At 46.5% G+C, this 23950-nt stretch overlaps 1 protein-coding gene across 1 annotated transcript in view; it reads right to left on the minus strand.

Annotated features, from left to right (window-relative positions):
* LOC148473809 (uncharacterized) overlaps positions 1 to 21814 on the minus strand; it is a 285177-nt gene extending 263363 nt beyond the window's left edge. Inside the window, exons 1-5 of the mRNA XM_088459415.1 lie at positions 21755 to 21814; positions 19764 to 19836; positions 9113 to 9210; positions 8463 to 8952; positions 3357 to 4553 (exon numbers count right to left, since the gene is read on the minus strand). Coding sequence (XP_088315541.1) covers positions 3357 to 4553; positions 8463 to 8952; positions 9113 to 9210; positions 19764 to 19797 — 1819 coding nt within the window. The 5' untranslated portion in view covers positions 19798 to 19836; positions 21755 to 21814. The remainder of the gene's footprint in view (positions 1 to 3356; positions 4554 to 8462; positions 8953 to 9112; positions 9211 to 19763; positions 19837 to 21754) is intronic.
* Between the last annotated feature and the right edge of the window lie 2136 nt (positions 21815 to 23950).

Raw genomic sequence — 23950 nt, forward strand, 5'->3', positions numbered from 1 at the left:
ATAACAATGACGTGGTCTGTTATTACTGCAGAGAGTGGTGCTGATATCTAATAGTATAATAATGTATTTATCTTCTCTGTGTATGACTGATATACATAAAATGTATCCCCTATATAACAACGACGTGGTCTGTTATTACTGCAGAGAGTGGTGCTGATATCTAATAGACTAATAATGTATTTTATCTTCTCCGAGTATGACTGATATACATAAAATGTATCCCCTATATAACAACGACGTGGTCTGTTATTACTGCAGAGAGTGGTGCTGATATCTAATAGTATAATAATGTATTTATCTTCTCTGTGTATGACTGATATACATAAAATGTATCCCCCTATATAACAATGACGTGGTCTGTTATTACTGCAGAGTGGTGCTGATATCTAATAGTATAATAATGTATTTATCTTCTCTGTGTATGACTGATATACATAAAATGTATCCCCTATATAACAATGATGTGGTCTGTTATTACTGCAGAGAGTGGTGCTGATATCTAATAGAATAATAATGTATTTATCTTCTCCGTGTATGACTGATATACATAAAATGTATCCCCTATATAACAATGACGTGGTCTGTTATTACTGCATAGAGTGGTGCCGATATCTAATAGTATAATAATGTATTTTATCTTCTCTGTGTATGACTGATATACATAAAATGTATCCCCTATATAACAACAACGTGGTCTGTTATTACTGCAGAGTGGTGCTGATATCTAATAGTATAATAATGTATTTATCTTCTCCGTGTATGACTGATATACATAAAATGTATCCCCTATATAACAATGACGTGGTCTGTTATTACTGCGGAGTGGTGCTGATATCTAATAGTATAATAATGTATTTTATCTTCTCCGTGTATGACTGATATACATAAAATGTATCCCCTATATAACAACGACGTGGTCTGTTATTACTGCAGAGAGTGGTGCTGATATCTAATAGTATAATAATGTATTTATCTTCTCCGTGTATGACTGATATACATAAAATGTATCCCCTATATAACAATGACGTGGTCTGTTATTACTGCAGAGAGTGGTGCTGATATCTAATAGTATAATAATGTATTTATCTTCTCCGTGTATGACTGATATACATAAAATGTATCCCCTATATAACAATGACGTGGTCTGTTATTACTGCAGAGAGTGGTGCTGATATCTAATAGTATAATAATGTATTTATCTTCTCTGTGTATGACTGATATACATAAAATGTATCCCCTATATAACAATGATGTGGTCTGTTATTACTGCAGAGAGTGGTGCCGATATCTAATAGTATAATAATGTATTTATCTTCTCTGTGTATGACTGATATACATAAAATGTATCCCCTATATAACAATGACGTGGTCTGTTATTACTGCAGAGAGTGGTGCTGATATCTAATAGAATAAAGACAATACTATAAGTGTCACCCGAGTGATCTATTCCAGTCTTATATTAATGACACATGGAGGATTAGGAAAGATTAGATCTGATAGGTGATGTATGAGGAGTTATATAGCAGCTATACACAGATGGGGGTCATCCTCCAATAAGATATAACACATTATACAAAGAGGAGGGTTGTACAGCGCTAGGGAAATATAAACAACAATAAATAATATACGGCCTGATAAAGATACAAAAATATTATAGTATTTAATATGAAAATATCAAATAATAGAAATTAGAAACATAACACATAGATCATATAAAACATAGGTCACTGGTATTCAGACAAATTCTGATTACAAATAAGTGGGCACCAATAATAGTAAATAGAGAACCAGATGTAAATGGTGACGTCACAAGCTAATAGGTAATGGAAAGAAGTTTGGTGCATCCGGGTAATGGCCAGTTGGCAGATAGTTATATTACCAGGTTGCTGTGACAGAAGTCCGTCCAGTCTTTAGCAGGAAAGCTCGCAGTGGGTGATGGCTGGCCGGTGTAATCGCTGGATGTTCCCATATTCCTGCTTTCACTCCTGGTCCAGATAAGGAAGGACAAGTGGCCCAAACCTGTCCAGTGTATAAAGTTACTAACGCGTTTCGGTGAGGAATTAGACCCACAACCTCATCAGAAGCGTGTATCATACAGTATAATATGGCTGCCTTATATACCCAAGGTTTAGGAGGGGAACCATAATTAGCCATGCCATATATAAGAATAAATATATTACATAGAAAACAATCATTGCCTAATGTATAATCAGCAAATGAGTTTGTAAAAACAATATAAAAGGTAAGAATAAAAAGTTCCATATACCAATTAATGCAGCACAGCAGCCGGGCCCAAGTCCATGTCACATGATGTATTCAACAGCACATGATCGGAACGAACCAATCATGTCAATCTCTGCTGCAGAGTTCCAGAATGAGAGGGAGTCTGGACAATCAGATCCACCCGGTCATGTGATATAAACACAAACACACACATGACTGGAATGGACCAATCAAGGAGATATCATCCAAGCCTCTTGCTGGATTTTCTGCAATTTGTTCCACCCAGTCACATGGTAAACCGCAATCACGTGACCAGTTACACCAGTAACAATGAGTAAGAGTTGTCATGGTGAAGATATAGAAATACAGGTCTCCGGGCACATAGCATGAGTACAATGTCACGTGATGGAGCTGACCAATCCAATTATCACATGTTATATATATCATAGCGATTCTCCTAAGTTATAACACCATAAGGTATAAATTACATACCTGATATAGTAAGATAACGATTAGTGATCTGTATAGCGGCAGCATCACTGGGATAAAGGTCACGTTATAAACACATTATAATACCATATTGCATAGTTATGTTGATATTAGTAATAACGTGCGATAGTGTCCACTAGTGAGTCACATGCTATGATCACACCCAATTACACTAATAAGGGCAGATATAATATATATATCTAAGCAAATTAATATTCGTCCTAGATTCCTATTGGAGATTTATTCTGCAAATATATAGAATATGAAGAGCTTAGATTTAGGCATAATGAGAACCACATGGAAAGTATCACGGTATATTCTGATACTGGAATCATACTGATATATATATATATAATTCCCTGTGTATATTCATATTAGATATTATACATTTTAATGCATCTTTACCAAGCCCTATATTATTTATTGTTGTTGAGATTTCTCTGGCGCTGTACATTCCTCCTCTTTTTATATGACACACATACCAATTATCTGCGGATGAAGAACTTAAAATACTGTGTTACTAAAACCCTGTTTTGTATTAGTTCATAGAAATACTTTTCTCATGTGTGACATCTGATGTGTAACAAGGTTGGTTTTCCGTGTAAAACATTTCCCACACTCAGAGCATGGGAATGATTTTACACCTGTGTGACTTCTCTGATGAATAACAAGATCTGATTTATATGTAAAACATTTCTCACACTCAGAACATGGAAATGGCTTCTCACCTGTGTGACGTCTCTGATGTTTAACAAGAGTTGATTTCCGTGTAAAACATTTCCCACATTCAGAACATGGAAATGGTTTCTCAACTGTGTGACATCTCTGATGAATAACAAGATCTGATTTATATGTAAAACATTTCTCACACTCAGAACATGTAAATGGCCTCTCACCTGTGTGACTTCTCTGATGCACAACAAGACCTGATTTCCGTGTAAAATATTTCCCACACTCAGAACATGGAAATGGTTTCTCACCTGTGTGACTTCTCTGATGTCTAACAAGATGTGATTTCAGTTTAAAATATTTTCCACACTTAGGGCATGGAAATGGCCTCTCACCTGTGTGACATCTCTGATGTATAACAAGATCTGATTTCTGTTTAAAACATTTTCCACACTCAGAGCATGGAAATGGCCTCTCACCTGTGTGACTTCTCTGATGTGTAACAAGATCTGATTTCTGTGTAAAACATTTACTACACTCAGAGCATGGAAATGGCCTCTCACCTGTGTGACTTCTCTGATGCACAACAAGATATAATTTCCGTGTAAAATATTTCCCACACTCAGAACAAGGAAATGGTTGCTCACCTGTGTGACTTCTCTGATGTATAACAAGCTGTGATTTCAGTTTAAAATATTTTCCACACTCAGAGCATGGAAATGGCCTCTCACCTGTGTGACATCTCTGATGTATAACAAGATCTGATTTCTGTGTAAAACATTTCCCACACTCAGAGCATGGAAATGGTCTCTCACCTGTGTGATTTCTATGATGTGTAACAAGATCTGATTTCTGTCTAAAACATTTACTACACTCAGAACATGGAAATGGTTTCTCACCTGTGTGATATCTCTGATGTGTAACAAGTTGTGATTTATATGTAAAACATTTCCCACACACAGAACAGGGAAATATTTTATCAGATGTATGAGCTGCACTATGTGTAACAAAAGCTGAGGTATCAGGAGAACATTGGTCACAATTAGAGGGATGTATATTTAGTGTAACGGGATTATCTCCTGGAGATTCCTGTGTGATGTTATCTTCTATTTTAATATCTGTAGACAAGATGAGATTTCCCTCTAAGTCATTCCTGCTTGTGCGTCCATCTGCTGGAAATACAATAACTGTATTATTATTATTATTATTATTATTATTATTATTCAGAGCTCTTCATAAGGCTCACACATTTCATTGCGCTTTACAGAGAATATTTGGCCAATAGGCTTACAATCTATATTCACAACCGTATCTACTCGCACACACAATATGCTTTATTTGGTCACAGGTCAATTAACCTGCCAGTATGATTTTTCCAGGAAAAAAAATGCAAAACTCCACTCATCACTTTGGTTGAAAATTAAACTCATGAACTTAGTGCTGTGAGTCAGCAATCCTAACCCCACTACACCACCATGTTATTATAAATGAAGAGGTTTAGCTGTTTAATTTTGTTTAATTTGCATATACAAACAGTGACCACATTATTACATTAACAAATGAACCAACAAGAAACAAGACTCTAATTGAACAGATAAAATGACACAAGCACATTATCTGCACAAGTCATAGATCCAGCCACAAGGACAATCTCAACCAGTGATGCTGGTGAACTACAATATCCATCTAGACCGCCCTCATACATAAACAGGGGAAACTTGTGGGATAATTACTAACAGCTGCGTCCACACTACACAAAGTTTTCCAGGTGGATACATAAATAGCAAAAGCAGCCTCTATATGGTCCTCTGGTCATCCTCAGGGAGAGAAGCCCCATCAGAGTCATGCTACTAAATTAGGGTAATGATTCACTGTATTTAACTGCTCAGAGGGAGGAAGAGCGATAGGACAGAGCAACACAGAATGATGATGGAACACAGAGGGGGAGGCAGCAGGACAGGGTAGGGGAACGGCACAGAGCGGGGGAGGCAGCAGGACAGGGTAGAGGAACGGCACAGAGCAGGGGAGGCAGCAGGACACAGTAGGGGAATAGAGCAGGGCACAGAGGCAGCAGTACAGGGTAGGGGAATAGAGCAGGGCACAGAGCGGGGGAGGCAGCAGGACAGGGTAGGGGAACGGCACAGAGCGGGGAGGCAGCAGGACACAGTAGGGGAATAGAGCAGGGCACAGAGCGGGGGAGGCAGCAGGACAGGGTAGGGGAACGGCACAGAGCGGGGGAGGCAGCAGGATACAGTAGGGGAATAGAGCAGGGCACAGAGGCAGAAGGACAGGGTAGGCGAATAGAGCAGGGCACAGAGCGGGGGAGGCAGCAGGACAGGGTAGGGGAATAGAGCAGGGCACGGAGCGGGGGAGGCAGCTGGACAGGCTATGGGAATGGCGCAGTACACAGTGAGGGAGGCAGCAGGACAAGGTAGGAGAACGGCAGAGGGCACAGAGTAGAGGAGGCAGCAGGACGGGTAGGGGAATAGCACAGAGCGAGGGAGGCAGCAGTACAGGATAGGGAATGCCCAAGGGCAGAGTGAGGGAGGCCGCAGGACACAGTAGAGGAAAGGCACAGAGCAGAGGAGGCAGCAGGAGAGGGGAATGGCACTGAGCAGGGGAGGCAGCAGGACCTGATGGTGCAGGGGAATGGTGCAGGGTACAGAGCGGAGGAGGCGGCAGGACAGGGTAGGGAATGTCCAAGGGCAGAGCGAGGGAGGCAGCAGGACACAGTAGAGGAAAGGCACAAAGAGGAGGCAGCAGGAGAGGGGAATGGCACATAGTAGGGGAATGCCCAAGGGTACAGAGCGGGGGAGGCAAGGCAGCGTAGCGGAATGCGCAAGCGTACAGAGCAGGGGAGGCAGCAGAACAGGGTAAGGGAATGCCCAAGTGTACAGAGCGAGGGAGGCAGCAGGACAGGGTAGGGAATGTCCAAGGGCAGAGTGGGATAGGCAGCAGGACACAGTAGAAGAATGACACGGAGCAGGAGAGGCAGCAGGACAGGGTAGGGAAATGGCACAAAGGCAGTAGGACAGGCTAGGGGAATGGCGCAGGGCACAGAGTAGGGGAGGTAGAAGAACAGTGTAGGGGAATGGCACAGAGCAGGGGAGGCAGAAGAACAGGGTAGGGGAATGGCACAGAGCAGGGGAGGCAGAAGAACAGGTTAGGGGAATGGCACAGAGCAGGGGAGGCAGCAGTATAGGGTAGGGGAATAGTGCAAGGCACAGAGTGGGGGAGGCAGCAGGACAGGGTAGGGGAATGGCACAGAGCAGGACAGGAAGGAAGGATAGGATAGGGGAATGGTGCAGGGCACAGAGTGGGGGAGGCAGAAAGACAGGGTAGGGGAATGGCACAGAGCAGGGGAGGAACCAGGACAGGAAAGGGGAATGGTGCAGGACATAGATAAGTAACAGCAGAAAGAGGAAGACAGCAGGAGGGCAGAGCAGGATACAGAGACAGGTCAGCAGATAAAGTGTAACAGTACAGAGCATCCAAGCACAGAAAGTGGAGAAGCAACTGTGCAATTACGGGTGTGTGGTTGTGTGTCTGTGTGTGTGATGGGTAGTACACAGTATACTGACAATCACATATTATTCAAAAAACATAATGGGTGCTGTCACATGTGTTAGTGCACAAACCAGAATCATGGCTGTTATATGGGGTTTCATCAAATTGACCAGTGATTTATTTAGTACAGCTACATCCCTTACACTGATGTATGAGATACACCAGAGAGTGTGGGGAGGAGACTGGTCAGATCTCTGGGCTGGTAACACACGGTGACATGATGTGAGGAGGAGAGCAGGAGTCTAATAGGGGCTGATGGCTCCTGATGTATGAGATACACCAGAGAGTTTGGGGAGGAGACTGGTCAGATATCTGGGCTGGTAACACAGAGTGACATGATGTGAGGGGGAGAGCAGGAGTATAATAGGGGCTGATGGCTCCTGATGTATGAGATACACCAGAGTGTGGGGAGGAGACTGGTCAGATCTCTGGGCTGGTAACACAGAGTGACATGATGTGAGGAGGAGAGCAGGAGTATAATAGGGGCTGATGGCTCCTGATGTATGAGATACATGAGAGAGTGTGGGGAGGAGACTGGTCAGATCTCTGGGCTGGTAACACAGAGTGACATGATGTGAGGGGGAGAGCAGGAGTATAATAGGGGCTGATGGCTCCTGATGTATGAGATACACCAGAGAGTGTGGGGAGGAGACTGGTCAGATCTCTGGGCTGGTAACACACAGTGACATGAAGTGAGGGGGAGAGCAGGAGTATAATAGGGACTGATGGCTCCTGATGTATGAGATACACCAGGGAGTGTGGGGAGATTGGTCAGATCTCTGGGCTGGTAACACACAGTGACATGATGTGAGGGGAGGGCAGGAGTATAATAGGGGCTGATGGCTCCTGATGTATGAGATACACCAGAGAGTGTGGGGAGGAGACTGGTCAGATCTCTGGGCTGGTAACACACACCGTGACATGATGTGAGGAGGAGAGCAGGAGTATAATAGGGGCTGTTGGCTCCAGATGTATGAGATACACCAGGGAGTGTGGGGAGGTGAGCAGGAGTATAACAGGGACTGATGGCTGATGTATGAGATACACCAGAGAGTGTGGGGAGGAGACTGGTCAGATCTCTAAGTAGGAAATACACAGTGACATGATGTGAAGGAGATAGCATGATTATAATAGAGGTTGATGGCTCCTGACATATGAAATACACCAGAGAGTGTGAGGAGGAGACTGGTCAGATCTCTGGGGTGGTAACTCACAGTGACATGATGTGAGGGGGAGAGCAGGAGTATAATAGGGGCTGATGGCTCCTGATGTATGAGATACACCAGAAAGTGCGTGGAGACTGGTCAGTTCTCTGGGCTGGTAACACACAGTGACATGATGTGAGGGGGAGAGTAGGATTAGAATAGGGGTGATGAGTCCTGACTTCCCCACTTGGCAGACACATTTAATGCCTTAGTTTGTACTGAAAAAAGGTGGTGTAGGATAAGAGATTGTTGTAGTAACTGAATGAGGAGAATTTGTGACTTTTTTCTGTAATAAGTGTTTTAACTCACCTGTGCTGATAGCTGTAGGGATTTCCTCCTCCTTACACTGATCACCCCTCACATACGTCTCTTCTTCTCCCTCTATATCTTCTGCCTTAATATCAGTTACATCCGTCTCTTCTTCTCCCTCTATATCTTCTGCCTTCATATCAGTCACATTCGTCTCTTCTTCTCCCTCTGTATCTTCTGCCTTCATATCAGTCACATACGTCTCTTCTTCTCCCTCTATATCTTCTGCCTTCATATTAGTCACATATGTCTCTTCCTCTCCCTCTATATCTTCTACCTTATTATCAGTCACATACGTCTCTTCTTCTCTCTCTATATCTTCTGCCTTCATATCAGTCACATACGTCTCTTCTTCTCCCTCTATATCTTCTGCCTTTATATTAGTCACATACGTCTCTACTTCTCCCTCTATATCTTCTGCCTTTATATCACTTACATACATGTCTTCTTCTTCTATATGTTCAACCTTTATAAATGCCAGACCTTCATCCTAAATAACCCATAACACAAAAAAATTATTTAAGAAAGTCTGATGAAATTACATGAAATAAAACAAAAGAATATCAGTGTATAAGACACACACCGCTTCTCTACAGATCATATAGTGACAGTCACTGTGGTATATTGGTGAGACCCTAAATCCCATCTACCTGATGCTCCTGTGGTATCCTGCGATTCTCCTCTGTACAATCCTGTGAATACAGAGGACGAGGACATCTCATTGGGGTATTTCTGTTATTGGGTCCATCTGCAGGAGACACACAGTAACTGGGTACTATATATATCTATATATACTGTATATGTGATTAATAGATTATATGTATATAGGGAGCCCCCATACCTGCTCTCCCCAGTACAGAAAACGAGTCTCCTCTTACCCAGTGATGTGAGGGGCAAATAATTCTCCATCATCACGTCCTTGTACAGAGCCCTGTATTCCTCTATATACACCCCCTCCTATATGGAGACATAGATAGTGACATCCTGATATCTTATAGGAACCTGACACACACAATGATACAGTCATCACCAAGACACATCCCCTGTGTTACTGTATAATGTCCCATTCCCAGCAGTCACCTCTCCAGTTATCACCCAGACACATCCTCTGGTGTTACTGTATAATGTCCCATTCCCAGCAGTCACCTCTCCAGTCATCACCCAGACACATCCCCTGGTGTTACTGTATAATGTCCCATTCCCAGCAGTCACCTTTCCAGTCATCACCCACATCCCCTGGTGTTACTGTATAATGTCCCATTCCCAGCAGTTACCTCTTCAGTCATCACCCAGACACATCCCCTGGTGTTACTGTATAATGTCCCATTCCCAGCAGTCACCTCTCCAGTCAGCAGCTGAATGATCTTGTTGGTGAGTTCCAGAATCTTCTGGTCAATGTCTCTCTTACGTGTTAGTGAGTGAGGTGGAGGCACCGTGATGGGGCTCTGGGTCCTGCTCAGTCATCGTGACACAAAGGGACGGCTGCTGGGTGTCTGACACTTACTGAATGTCTTCTTCACTACTGTGTAATCCTGTGTATTGGAGAAGCTATCAGTAAAAGGCTGAAATTAAGAGTTAATTGTGCATAACTGATATCACTGTGACACTTCCAGATCCCCTCACCTCCCCAGTCATGTCCCTGTATTATTACTACAGATATAAGTGATGTCACTGTGACACTCCCAGATCCTGCTGCTTCACAGCCCATAGGCTGCAACTCCTTTCAGTGACTGTTATTAAGGCCTCAAAGGCTGCTACTCAGCCCAGAGGCTGCTACCGGCCCAAAGGCCGCACCTCATCCTATTGGCCCTCAGGCCACAACCAGCCCAGACGCTGCTACCAGCCCAAAGGCCGCACCTCATCCTACTGGCCCCTTGGCCAATGCCAGTCAGTCATCATCAGCCCTCAAGGCTGCTACATGGCCGCATCAAGCCAAGGTATGCCAGCCCTCAAGGCCGTAGCGGGACTAATACCCAACTGTCTGACCTGAGCCTTAACACTCACTCCCCAGGCATGTCCCTGTATTACTACTATAGATATAAGTGATGTCACTGTGACACTAACAGATCCCCTCACCTCCCCAGTCATGTCCCTGTATTATTACTATAGATATAAGTGATGTCACTGTGACACTCCCAGGTCCCCTCACCTCCCAAGTCATGTCCCTGTATTATTACTATAGATATAAGTGATGTCACTGTGACACTCCCAGGTCCCCTCACCTCCCAAGTCATGTCCATGTATTATTAATATAGATATACACTACCGTTCAAAAGTTTGGGATCACACAGAGAATTTCATATTTTACATGAAAACTGACTTATTTATCAAATGAGTTGCAAAATTAATAGAACATATAGTCAAGACATTGGAAAGGTTGGATTGGCTTGATGGGCACTTCTTGCGTATCATACGGTCAAGCTGCTCCCACAACAGCTCAATGGGGTTGAGATCTGGTGACTGCTCTGGCCACTCCGTTACAGACAGAATACAAGCTGCCTGCTTCTTCCCTAAATAGTTCTTGCATAATTTGGAGGTGTGCTTTGGGTCATTGTCCTGTTGGAGAAGGAAATTGGCTCCAATCAAGTGCTGTCCACAGGGTATGGCATTACAAAATGGAGTGATATCCTTCCTTATTCCAAATCTCTTTTACCTTGTACAAACCTCCCACTTTACCAGCACCAAAGCAGCCCCAGACCATCACATTACCTCCACCATGCTTGAAAGATGGAGTCAGGCACTCTTCCAACATCTTTTCACTTGTTCTGCGTCTCACAAATGTTCTTCTGTGTGATCCAAACACCTCAAACTTCGATTCGTCTGTCCATAAAACTTTTTTCCAATCTTCCTCTTTCCAATATCTATTCTTTTGCCCATATTAATCTTTTCCTTTTATTGGCCAGTCTCAGATATGGCTTTTTCTTTGCCAATCTGCCTAGAAGGCCAGCATCCCGGAGTGCTCAATCCCGGGTAAAATAAGCGCTATAGCGCGTATTTGCGAACACTGAATTTAAGGTTATCTTCATTGAAAAAAAATTATTTTCATTCAAAAATAAAGACATTTCTAAGTGACCCCAAACTTTTGAACGGTAGTGTAAGTGATGTCACTGTGACACTCCCAGATCCTCTCACCTCCCCAGTCATGTCCCTGTATAATTACTATAGATATAAGTGATGTCACTGTATTACTACTATAGATAATGGGATTTTGGTACTTACCGGTAAATCCTTTTCTCTGGTTTCACACGGGACACTGGAGACTTAGTACATGGGGTATAGAGGCATGGATAGTAGAGCTGGCACTTTAAATTATTTAGAAGTGTGAAGCTCCTCCCCCTCTATGCCCCACCAGCCCCTTAGTTTAGAAAAAAGACCAAGACGAGATGGATAACAAGAGAAGCAGAAATCACATAACAAACAAAACCATACAAACACACAGTACCAATCAAACAGGCAGGCGAAGAGCGCTAAGGTGGGCATCCAGTGTTCCCTGTGGAATCAGAGAAAAGGATTTACCGGTAAGTACCAAACTCCCATTTTCTCTTTCATCCACTATGGGACACTGGAGACTTAGTACACTGGGGACGTCCCAAAGTTTTCCCCATGGGCGAGAGCACTCTGAGGAGCCTGAAGCAGCAAATGTGTCAAACTGATAAAACCACAAAGATATGTACCGAGGACCAAGTAGCCGCCCGTCACAATTGCATGGTGGAGGCACCTCGACCGTGCCGCTCATGACGTACAAACAGAGCGCGTGGAATGCGCTGAAATAGACGGAAGAGGTAGCCTATTGCTGCTAATATAAGCCTGTCGTATAGTCAGCTAAATCCATCTTGCCAACGTCTGTTTTGACGCCGGCCAATCCTTCCGAACAGTACCATACATGACAAAAAGCAAATCAGTCTTACGGAAACACCACCACACCATGCCACATAAGACCGCCAAATGCGGTGGTAATGCACAGCCATAACTGGTTTTCTGGCACAAAGCATAGTGATGATAACAGATTCGGGGATGCCTTTGCGTCTCAAGATAGTGGCCTCAACAGGCACCCCGTTAAACACAGCTGTGCTAGGTTGGGGTGAACGAAAGGACCCCGTTGCAGGTGGTCGAGACAAAGTGGTAGGGGTCACGGATCGTCTGCTAAGAGAGTTCTAAGGTCCGAGTACCAACTCCTCCGAAGCCAGTCCGGAGCCACAAGAATGGCCGAGACCGACTCGAGTTTTATCCGCTTTACTAGGCGAGGAAGTAGAGGAATTGGAGGGAATATGTAAACCATGTCGTAGGTCCATGGAACTGTTAGTGCTTCCACTGCCACTGCAGCCGGATCTCAAGTTCTGGACACCATGAGATGCCATGAGGTCAACCCCAACCATTGACCAAGGCTTGGAAGACAACTGGGTGAAGCATCCATTCCCCGGGATGGAGATCCTGGCGACTGAGATAGTCTGCTTCCCAGTTGTTCACTCCTGGGATGAACACTGACGACAGGATCACTGATTGACTCCCGTCCCACCTGAGAAGCCGGGTGACTTCGCACATTGCTATGCAACTTCGAGTTCCGCCCTGTCGATTGACATAAGCGACATCCATCGCGTTGTCCGACTGAACTCTGACCGGATGAGATCTTAGTAAGTGTGCTTCGAGAAGAGCGTTGTAGATTGCTCTGAGTTCCAACACATTTATGGGCCACAGTCTTTCCTGTGGAGACCAAAGTCCCTGAAAATGACTGTCTAGAATCACCACTCCCCACCCTCGGAGACTGGAGTCAGTCATCATGATTATCCAATCCCACAATCCGAATCTCCGACCCGCCAAGAAGTTGTTGGTTTGCATCCACCAGAGAAGAGACACCCTGGTTGTTGGTGCCAAATGGATCATCCGATGTAGTAGTGAGACCCTGACCCCTGTGTTAGTAGGTCCAGCGGGAAAACACAGGAGTAGAATCATCCGAATTGTAGTGCCTCGAAGGCAGCTACCCTCTTCCAAGGGACGAAGACAAACCAGTAAAGTCTTCTGTTTGAGGACTAACTGAACTAGTAGCCGAATGTCCTGGGCTTTGTCTTTCAGTAGAAAAACCCGCTGTAACCTTATATTCAGGATCATCCCCAGAAACTGGAGCCTCAGACGGAATTAGGTTGGATTTTTTAAAACTGAACATCCAGCTGTGCTGCATCAGAGTCTTGTATGTCAGTAAGACGTGGTCCAAGAGAAGAGATTCTGATGGGGCCTTGATCAACAGGTCATCTAAGTAAGGAATTATGGTCACCCCTGATGTACGCAGGTGTGCAATCATGACAGACATAACCTTGGTGAAGACACGGGGTCCCGAGGACAAACCGAACGGCAACGCCCGAAACTGATAGTGCTCGTGTAATATCGCAAAACGCAGGAAAGCTTGCGGCGGTTCTCAAATTGGAACATGTAGATATGCATCTTTTATATCCAGAGAAATTAGAAAATCTGCAGGTTCCAAGTTCACATGACAGGTTGAATCAACTACATCTTGAGGTGATAAACCACCAAATACTGGTTTAAAGACATGAGGTTCAGGATTGGCCTGACAGACCCATCCGGCTTGGATACCACAAAAAGGTTGGAGTAGAACCCCAGACCCTGTTGATGTACTGGAACCAGCACTGCTAAATGTAGCAAAGACTGAATTTCCTCTTACAGAACCTTTGCCTTGTCTGTAGACACCGGCAGACCCGTAGTGAAAAAAACGATTTGGAGGTGAAGCTTTGAAATCTATCTTGTACCCTACGTAGAGTAATCTGCGATTAGAGGGTCTGAAGAGGTCTGGTTCCAAACCTGTTGAAAAGTCTTTAATCGAGCTCCAACTACAGGAGATCCCATTTGGTTCTGGTTCTTGTTCCTGTCGACGTGCAACCATCTGTGGGTGACTTCTACCTCTGCCACCTCTAGCCTCTTGCTCTACCATGAAAGGGCTGCGGAGCACGAAAGGAGTGAAACGTTGGAGCAATGCAAGGTCTTCCCAGTGTCTGGGCAGTCGAAAGGAGGAAAGTAGACTTACTCCCAAGTTGATTGTGATATCCATTTGTCCAGTTCTGGATCAAAAAGCATATCACCAGTGAACTGCAATCCTTCAACCGCCCACTTGGATTCAGCTTCTGCTTGCCAAGCACGCAGCCAGAGACCTCTGCAGGCTGCAATAGCGGAAGCTGACATACGAGCACTAATTTGGCTGATATCCTTTGAAGCTTCGTCTAGGTAAACTGCCGATTCACAGATGTGTTCCGCTAGCAGTCTCAGCTCTGCTCTGGATGTAGCAGAGTCCAAACCCGCAATCAGCTGCTCCACCTAGCAGGCGACACTCCTGCCGCAGAGTACACAGAGCATAGTGTTGTTTCCAGCTTACGATCTGAAGGGTCCTTGAGTGACGTAGCACCAGGAACTGGAAGTGGCGTTTTCTTTGATAGGCGAGAAACGGACACATCCACTGAAGGAGGCGTTTCCCACTTTTCCATCATAGAGGATGGAAATGGACAGCTGACAGCAAAATGTTGTGGAATATAGAAACGCTTATCCAGTTGTCTCCAGGCAACTAAAAGTTGGTCGTGAAGCTGTTGTGAGAAGGGAAAACAGACTTTTTTGTTGTTTACCAAATAAATCAAACTCCTGAGATTCAGGTACTATGGGCTTCATTCAGAGGCAGTCGTTAGATGCAAGCGGTTGCTCTGAATCAGGAAGGCCGCTTGCATCCTGAACGGCCGCCTCCTTGTCGATCGTTAACACCCACAGCTCTAACGACCGACATGGGTGAAGGTCGTGATGGTCAAGACCATCGCGACCATCGGGGCTTACGACCAGACCCTAGGGTAGGGTCTGGGCACTCGTAAGCCCCAGGGAGCTTCCTGCTCTGTTCGAGCAGGAAGTTCCCCACTGACATCAGCAATGATGTCAGTGGGGCCGCCCCCAAACGACAAGTGTTCCGACTGGAACGCCTCCGTTTGGCCGGGCACACACCCGGCCCGCCCAGCAAACGGAGCGAGCTGTCACTCGACATCGACAGCTCGCCCCGTCTGCTACGAGACCCCTAACGACGGATCGCCCATCGTTAGCCGGGTCTTGCGCATGCGCACGACGGAGCCGGCTCCATCATGCGCATGCGCTGTGGGGCAACATCGAGTCGGTTGTGAGCGCTCAGCGCTCACGACCGACTCTGAATGAGCTCCTATGTCCTCAGGTAAATTAAGGACCTGTCTGACCACCCGGATTAAGGGCTCCACCCCCTGAGAACCAGATTCTAAATCTGGCGGTGCGGACCCAACATCTTCCAAATCCTCTTTCAACTCACCCACCTCATTTTCCTCATGTGAGGGGTGTTCTTCGTCCGAATCATCCAACTGGATTACTGTCTGTAGTGGATGTTTCTTTGACGGCTATTGATAGGAAGTAGAGGGTATGTTACTAGTGGAACCCATTATATATACCAGGCTTTACACTGAATCGGCCAATCCTGTCGCCCAGGGGGTTTGTGACCAGCAAGACTCGGCCAACTCCCGCTAGTTCAAAGGCCCATGGAGGAGTAGGGGATGCAGTGATAGGGATAGGTGGATCACTACTGTACAAGCATCACATAATGTAGAGTCAGTAGCATTTGGCTTTGTTTGTTCATTATCTGTGAAGCCTTGGTGGCCCTGCCTGTCATGCCCACTCACACAGAATCAGTAATAGATATAGTAGAAACAGAAGGCTAATGGGACAGAGGAGGATTCACACCACAACCCTCCCCAATTACTGGGTTCCCTGCAGCACCAGCCAATAATAGCACCCTAGTGTACTCACAGCCCTTTCAAAGGATCCTAATGTAACAGGATGCCTGGAGAATCAGCCTTCTGTACACGATGCCTGTACTCAGCCTGTAGTGTAGAGAGCAGGCAGACACGTGTGTGTCAACTCAGCAGCACAGCCTTAGGCGCACAGGGAGAGAACCTGCACTGTTTAGCTCCGCCCCTTCAACTTCCCCAACTCTCAATATGGCTTCCCTGCCTATATAGATGATCAGCCTCGCCTAACAGCGCCGTGCTGTCCTCCCTGTCAGTGTAACAACGCCACGTGTAATCACTGTACTCCCCCAACTAGCGGGAGGTGGGGGACTCTGGAGAGACGTGCTATAGCGGTTTTCACTGCCAGCGTCTGAGGGAGCATGGGTGACCTGGGTGGTGGGGGACGCGCAGCTGGGTTGTATACTCACTGCGCTCCCCTGTATCCTCTTCCCTGGCTCTCACTGAAGGAGGACATTTGCTGCTTGCAACGGTGAGGAGCTGTCAGGTGCTTTCTATAGAAGCCCTGTGCACTCCTCCCTGACTTGGTGGCCCTGAGCTAGGACCAGAACCTTTAGTGAGGTGGCGAGGGTCCCTTTAGTTAGTAAAAAAAAAAAAAAAAAAATACCACTGGAGTCCAGCATGAAGTGACCAGCTCCCTGGCACTTTTTGCTAAAAGTGAGGGGCTGGTGGGGCAGAGGGGGAGGAGCGTCACACTTCTAAATTATTTAAAGTGCCAGCTCCACTATCCACGCCTCTATACCCCAGTGTACTAAGGCCCTGATTCAGACCCACTCGCAAGCGGCTGTCCACTCGCAAGTGGGTCGATGGTCTGCACTGAGCATGCGCACGACGGAGGGAGCTCCGTCGTGCGCATGCGCCAGACGCGACGAGCGAAGGAAAGTCCTTCGCTCGTTGTGTCTGATCAAAGGGGGCGTGCTGTCGATGTTGATTGACAGCACGCCCCCTTTGGTGGGCGTGCCGGGGGTGTGCCTCCCTGACGGGGGCGTTCCCAAGGGAACGCCTCCCGTCTGAAGCTGGCCCACTGACATCACTAGTGATGCAGTGTCTAGAGTTTTTGCAGTGTCTTGTGTAAGATCATATAAAATTTTAGCTAGGATTTAGAGACAGATTGAATGTGGGGAACAAAGGACAGTTCAGAGTCAAGGATGACACCTAGGCAGCGAGTTTGTTGGGTTGATTGTTGAGTTGTCAACAGTGATGGAGATATCAGGTTAATAATTACAATTGGCCAGTGGATATGTAAAGTTTGAGGTGGCGAGATGCCATCCAAGATTAAATGGCAGTGAGACATTCAGTGCCGCGAACCAGCACAGATGGTGACAAATCTGGGGAGGATGGGTAGATTTCAGTGTCGTTTGCGTATAGATGAAACTGAAAACCAAAAAAGGTGATTAGTTTGCCAAGAGAGTTGGTATAGATGAGAAAAGCAGAGGACCAGACTGAGCCATGTAGTCTCCAACTGATAGAGGTAGTGAAGAGGAGACGGAATCAGAAAAACAAACAGTAAAAGAGCAATCAGATAGGTGGTATGAGAACCAAGAAAGGGCTGTGTCCTGAAGACCTAGGGATTGTAGTGTTTGTAGGAGAAGAGTTTGCTCACCAGTGTCAAAAGCAGTAGAGAACTCTAGAAGAATAAGACGTGAGTAATGGCCTTTAGCCTTGGCAGTGACCAGATCAGTTACTACCTCAGTCAGGGCTGTCTCTGGAGTGTTGGGAATGAAAGCTGGACCGACCTGGGTCCAATAAGTTGTGGGTGTTAAGAAAGTGTGTGAGGCGGGTGTAGGCAAGTCTCTCCAGTAGCTTGGAAGGGCAAGGGAGCTGGGAGATAGGACGGTAATTTGAGAGAGAATTAGGGTCAGAATTTTGTTTTTTTCCGAATGGGAGTATTCATTGCATGTTTGTACACTGATGGAAAGATACCAGTAGAGAGAGGAATTACAGATTTAGTTAAGGGTGGGATGAGCACAGGAGACAGAACATTACTGATGTGTGAGGATATAGGATGAAGAGGAGAGGTAGTAGAGTAGGAGGATGAGGAGAGCGTAGATACTTCATCTTCATTTGTGGGGTAAAATGAAGAAAATGTGCCGGGGGGGGGGGATCAGGTAGGGAATAGAGCAGGTCACTGGCTGGGGAAGAGCATACCATTTCCTTTCTGATCTTATCAATCTTGTCCGTGAAATTGGAAGCAAGATCTTGTGCACAGATAGTAGCAGGTGGGTTGGGTGAGGGGTAAGAAGAGATTTAAATGTATAAAAAAGTTGCTTGAGGTTAGAGGCTTGGGCAGAGATGAGAGATTGGAAATGTTTGTATGGCAGTGTCCAGAGCATTACAATAAGGGGTAAATTTACTAAAGTGAGAGTTTTTAGAAGTGAGTTTTAAAAGTGATGTTGCCCATAGCAACCAATCAGATTCTACTTAAAATTTAACTAGCACCTTCTAGAAGATAATAGCTAGAATCTGATTGGTTGCTATTGGCAATATCACTTTTAAAACTCTCTCCTAAAAACTCTCACTTTAGTAAATTTACCCCTAAGAGTGGTAGATAGTCTTACATGTGAGGAAGTCACTTTGAGTACGAGATTTACGCCACTGACGTTCTACATTACATAAAAGTTTTTGCAGGTGTCTTGTTAATTTAGAATGCCATGGCTGACGTCTAAGTATACGTGTATGGTGATGGGTAGCTGGAGCTATTCATTGAGAGCTATTTCTAGAGTCTAGTTCAGGTGTGAATGTAGAAATTGGTGAGAATAGCTGTCACAGAGAAGTGAATAGTTGTTGAAAATTAATATCTAATATGCGGGTGTGAGGAGGCTGATTTAATTGACATTGAGGTTGACATAATGGAGGAGAGTGTGCAGGTGATAAGGCTGTGATCTGAGTGAGGGAAAGGACTGTTCGTGACTTCAGAAACGGAACATAGTCTGGTGACTACAAGAACAAGGCAGTGACCCTCCTGATGAGTAGAGGAGACTATTGGGAGAGGCAGAGAGAGGAGGTTACAGAATAGTTTGGAGACACGAGGAGATTGGGGACTGTCAGTAGCGATACTGAAATCTCCCATGATGATGGTGGAGATGTCTGAGGATAGGAAGTGAGGGAGCCAGGCAGAAATATGTTCCAGAAATTGTTAGGGTGGCCCCGTTGGGTTATAGACAGCAACACACAGAGAGAAAGAGGTGACAGTCCTGATAGAATGTACAAATGATGTAACGGTGTGTGATGGTACCTCTGGGAGAACTGAGTATGTGATAGATTGGGACAGTAATATTCCTACCCCACCTCCTTTACTATTACTAGACCTGGAGGTGTGTGTGACGTGTAGGTCACCGTGTGACAGTGCTGCAGGGGAGGGAGTGTCTAATTGCATAAGACAGGGCGTGCATTCCTTAAGGCACATTTTAGTAACTTGGAGGGTGATGTGTGCATATAGGGGGCACCCATACCTGCTCTCTCCCCTGTACAATAAATGACAGTCTCCTCTTACCCAGTGATGTGAGGGGCCGGTGATTCTCCATCATCACGTCCTTGTACAGACCACTGTGTTTCTCTATATACTCCTGCATGGAGACATAGACAGTGACATCCTGACACCTTATAGGAACCGAACACACACAATGATACAGTCATCACCCAGACACATCCCCTGGTATTACTGTATAATGTCCCATTCCCAGCAGTCACCTCTCCAGTCATCACCGAGACACATCCCCTGGTGTTACTGTATAATGTCCCATTCCCAGCAGTCACCTCTCCAGTCATCACCCAGACACATCCCCTGGTGTTACTGTATAATGTCCCATTCCCAGCAGTCACCTCTCCAGTCATCACCCAGACACATCCCCTGGTGTTACTGTATAATGTCCCATTCCCAGCAGTCACCTCTCCAGTCATCACCCGGACACATCACCTGGTGTTACTGTATAATGTCCCATTCCCAGCAGTCACCTCTCCAGTCATCACCCAGACACATCCCCTGGTGTTACTGTATAATGTCCCATTCAGGTAATATATCCCAGGACTCACTCGAATATAATATAGGTACAGAGACCCCCAGTGCTGCTGAATGAGGAGACTGTGTGACAGTACAGGGTATATATCCCAGGCCTCCCCTCACTGGTATATACTATAGGTACAGAGACCCCCAGTGCTGCTGTATGAGAAGACTGTGTGACAGTACAGGGTATATAGCCCAGGCCTCCCCTCACTGGTATATACTCTAGGTACAGAGACCACAGGCCTCTCCCACTGTATAGTAGGACACATCAGGCTGCTCCTCCTGTATAATAGGGCACAACAGGCTGCTCCCCTGTATAGTAGGACACCACAGGCTGTTCCCTCTGTATAGTAGTACACCACAGAATGCTCCCCCTGTATAGTAGGAAACCACAGGCCACTCCCCCTGTGTAGTATGGACACCATAGGCTGCTCCCCCTTTATAGTAAGACACCGCAGACTGCTCCCCTGTATAGTAGGACATTGGAGACCACTCCCCATTTATAGTAGGAAACCGCAGGCCGCTTCCCCTGTATAGGACCCTGCAGGCTGCTCCTACTGTATAGTAGGATACTGCAGGTCCCTCCCACTCCCCCGTATAGTATGGACACAGCAGGCTGCTCCCCCTGTATAGTGGGACACCGCAGGCCGCTCGCCCTTTATAGTACGGACACCACAGGCCACTCCTCCCGTATAGTAGGACACCCCAGGCCACTCCTCCCGTATAGTAGGACACCCCAGGCCACTCCTCCCGTATAGTAGGACACCGCAGGCCGTCCTCCCGTATAGTAGGACACCGCAGGCCGCTCCCCCCGTATAGTAGGACACCGCAGGCCGCTCCCCCCGTATAGTAGGACACCGCAGGCCGCTCCACCTGTATAGTAGGACACCGCAGGCCGCTCGCCCCGTATAGTAGGACACCGCAGGCCGCTCCACCTGTATAGTAGGACACCGCAGGCTGCTCCCCCTGTATAGTAGGACACCGCAGGCTGCTCCACCTGTATAGTAGGACACCACAGGCTGCTCCCCCTGTATAGTAGGACACCCCAGGCAGCTCCCCTGTATAGTAGGACACCGCAGGCCGTCCTCCTGTATAGTAGGACACCGCAGGCCGCTCCCCACGTATAGTAGGACACCGCAGGCCCCTCCCCCCGTATAGTAGGACACCGCAGGCCCCTCGCCCCGTATAGTAGGACACCGCAGGCCCCTCGCCCCGTATAGTAGGACACCGCAGGCCGCTCGCCCCGTATAGTAGGACACCGCAGGCCGCTCCCCCGTATAGTAGGACACCGCAGGCCGCTCCAGCTGTATAGAAGGACACCACAGGCCGCTCCACCTGTATAGTAGGACACCACAGGCCGCTCCACCTGTATAGTCAGACACCACAGGCCGCTCGCCCTGTATAGTAGGACACCACAGGCTGCTCCCCCTGTATAGTAGGACACCACAGGCTGCTCCACCTGTATAGTAGGACACCATTACCTGCTGATGCCGGACACAGAGACGGCGCCTTCTGTGCGCTCTATGTAACCCTGTCACTGCCAGGCCTCAGCTCCCCTGCCAGCATCACGTGTTTACCTTTAGGAGGTCTACGCTCGGCTTTAATTTTTTTTAACAATCTGATTGGCTCCTCGAAACGTCACTCACCTCATCATCAGGGAGGAGGCGATGGCTGCAGCCATAGAGACGGCGGGTGGGCGGAGCCGCTTTATTCAGCCCTGCCTCCTGGTAATCTCTCCTCCAATAAGGTGACCATACATGTCCTCAGTGCGGGGGTCGGCGGCCATTTTCTTGTATACCAGTCAGGCAGCATACAGTAATAACAGTTATTATGGGAGCGGCGGCCATTTTCCCCTGGTCTGAGCTCTGCCCCCTCTGATCTATTCCCAGCACAGGAACAGGAGAGACGGAGAGAGCAGCCATTGTATTGTTCTGTCTGACTCTGACAGCAGCCAGGTAATATCATTACTATTATTATTATTATTATTATTATTATTATTATTATTATTATTATTATCATTATTATTATTATTATTATTGTTACTATTATTATTATTATGTAGGAAGAGCAGACTCTAGTGTCACCTTGCTTGTCTACATTCGGAGTACAGCTGGAGCAGACTCTTGTGCTGCATTGTTATTGTGCCGGTAGGTTACACTCTAGTGCATATAGGGCCTGATTCAGACCCACTCGCGAGCTGCTGTCCGCTCGCAAGTGGGTCGATGTTCTGGACTGAGCATGCATACGACGGAGGGAGCTCCGTCGTGCGCATGCGCCAGACGCGACGAGCGAAGGAAAGTCCTTCGCTCGTTGTGTCTGATCAAAGGGGGCGTGCTGTCGATGTTGATTGACAGCACGCCCCCTTTGGTAGGCGTGCCGGGGGCGTGCCTCCCTGACGGGGGCGTTCCCACGGGAACGCCTCCCGTCAGAAGCTGGCCCACTGACATCACTAGTGATGTCAGTGGGAGTGATTTTGGCTCTGATAGAGCCAAAATCACTCCGGAGCTTGCGGTTGAAAACCTCAACCGCAAGCTCCGGCTCGCAGTTTCGATGGTCGCGATGGTCAAGACCATCGCGGCCATCAAACTGCACGCTCGTATAGCCTGTGGGTGGTCACCCACAGCTATACGAGCGTCCAGGAGGACGCTCCTTTTTCATGGAGGCCGGCCCTCATTCAGAGCGTGCGCTCTGAATGAGGGCCATAGTGTGCTATTATTATAATACAGGTGGCGCAGACATTGTTGTGACTATAGTACAGGTGGCGCAGACATGGTTATTACTATTATACAGATGGTGCAGACCCTGTTGTTACTATAATACAGGTGGAGCAGACCCCGTTGTTACTATAATACAGGTGGTGCAGACATTGTTATTACTATAATACAGGTGGCGCAGACCCCGTTGTTACTATAATACAGGTGGAGCAGACATTGTTATTACTATAATACAGGTGGCGCAGATCCTGATGTTACTATAATACAGGTGGCGCAGATCCTGTTGTTACTATAATACAGGTGGTGCAGACATTGTTGTTACTATAATACAGGTGGCGCAGATCCAGTTGTTACTATAATACAGGTGGAGCAGACCCCGTTGTTACTATAATACAGGTGGTGCAGACATTGTTATTACTATAATACAGGTGGCGCAGACCCTGTTGTTACTATAATACAGGTGGCGCAGATCCTGATGTTACTATAATACAGGTGGCGCAGACCCAGTTGTTACTATAATACAGGTGGTGCAGACATTGTTATTACTATAATACAGGTGGAGCAGACCCCGTTGTTACTATAATACAGGTGGCGCAGATCCTGATGTTACTATAATACAGGTGGCGCAGACCCAGTTGTTACTATAATACAGGTGGCGCAGACCCAGTTGTTACTATAATACAGGTGGCGCAGACCCAGTTGTTACTATAATACAGGTGGCGCAGACCCAGTTGTTACTATAATACAGGTGGCGCAGACATTGTTGTTACTATAATACAGGTGGTGCAGACATTGTTGTTACTATAATACAGGTGGCGCAGATCCAGTTGTTACTATAATACAGGTGGAGCAGACCCCGTTGTTACTATAATACAGGTGGTGCAGACATTGTTATTACTATAATACAGGTGGCGCAGACCCTGTTGTTACTATAATACAGGTGGCGCAGATCCTGATGTTACT

This window comes from Taudactylus pleione, unplaced genomic scaffold (assembly GCF_031769625.1).
Source record: "Taudactylus pleione unplaced genomic scaffold, aTauple2 ptg000910l, whole genome shotgun sequence".
Classification (NCBI taxonomy): Eukaryota; Metazoa; Chordata; class Amphibia; order Anura; family Myobatrachidae; genus Taudactylus; species Taudactylus pleione.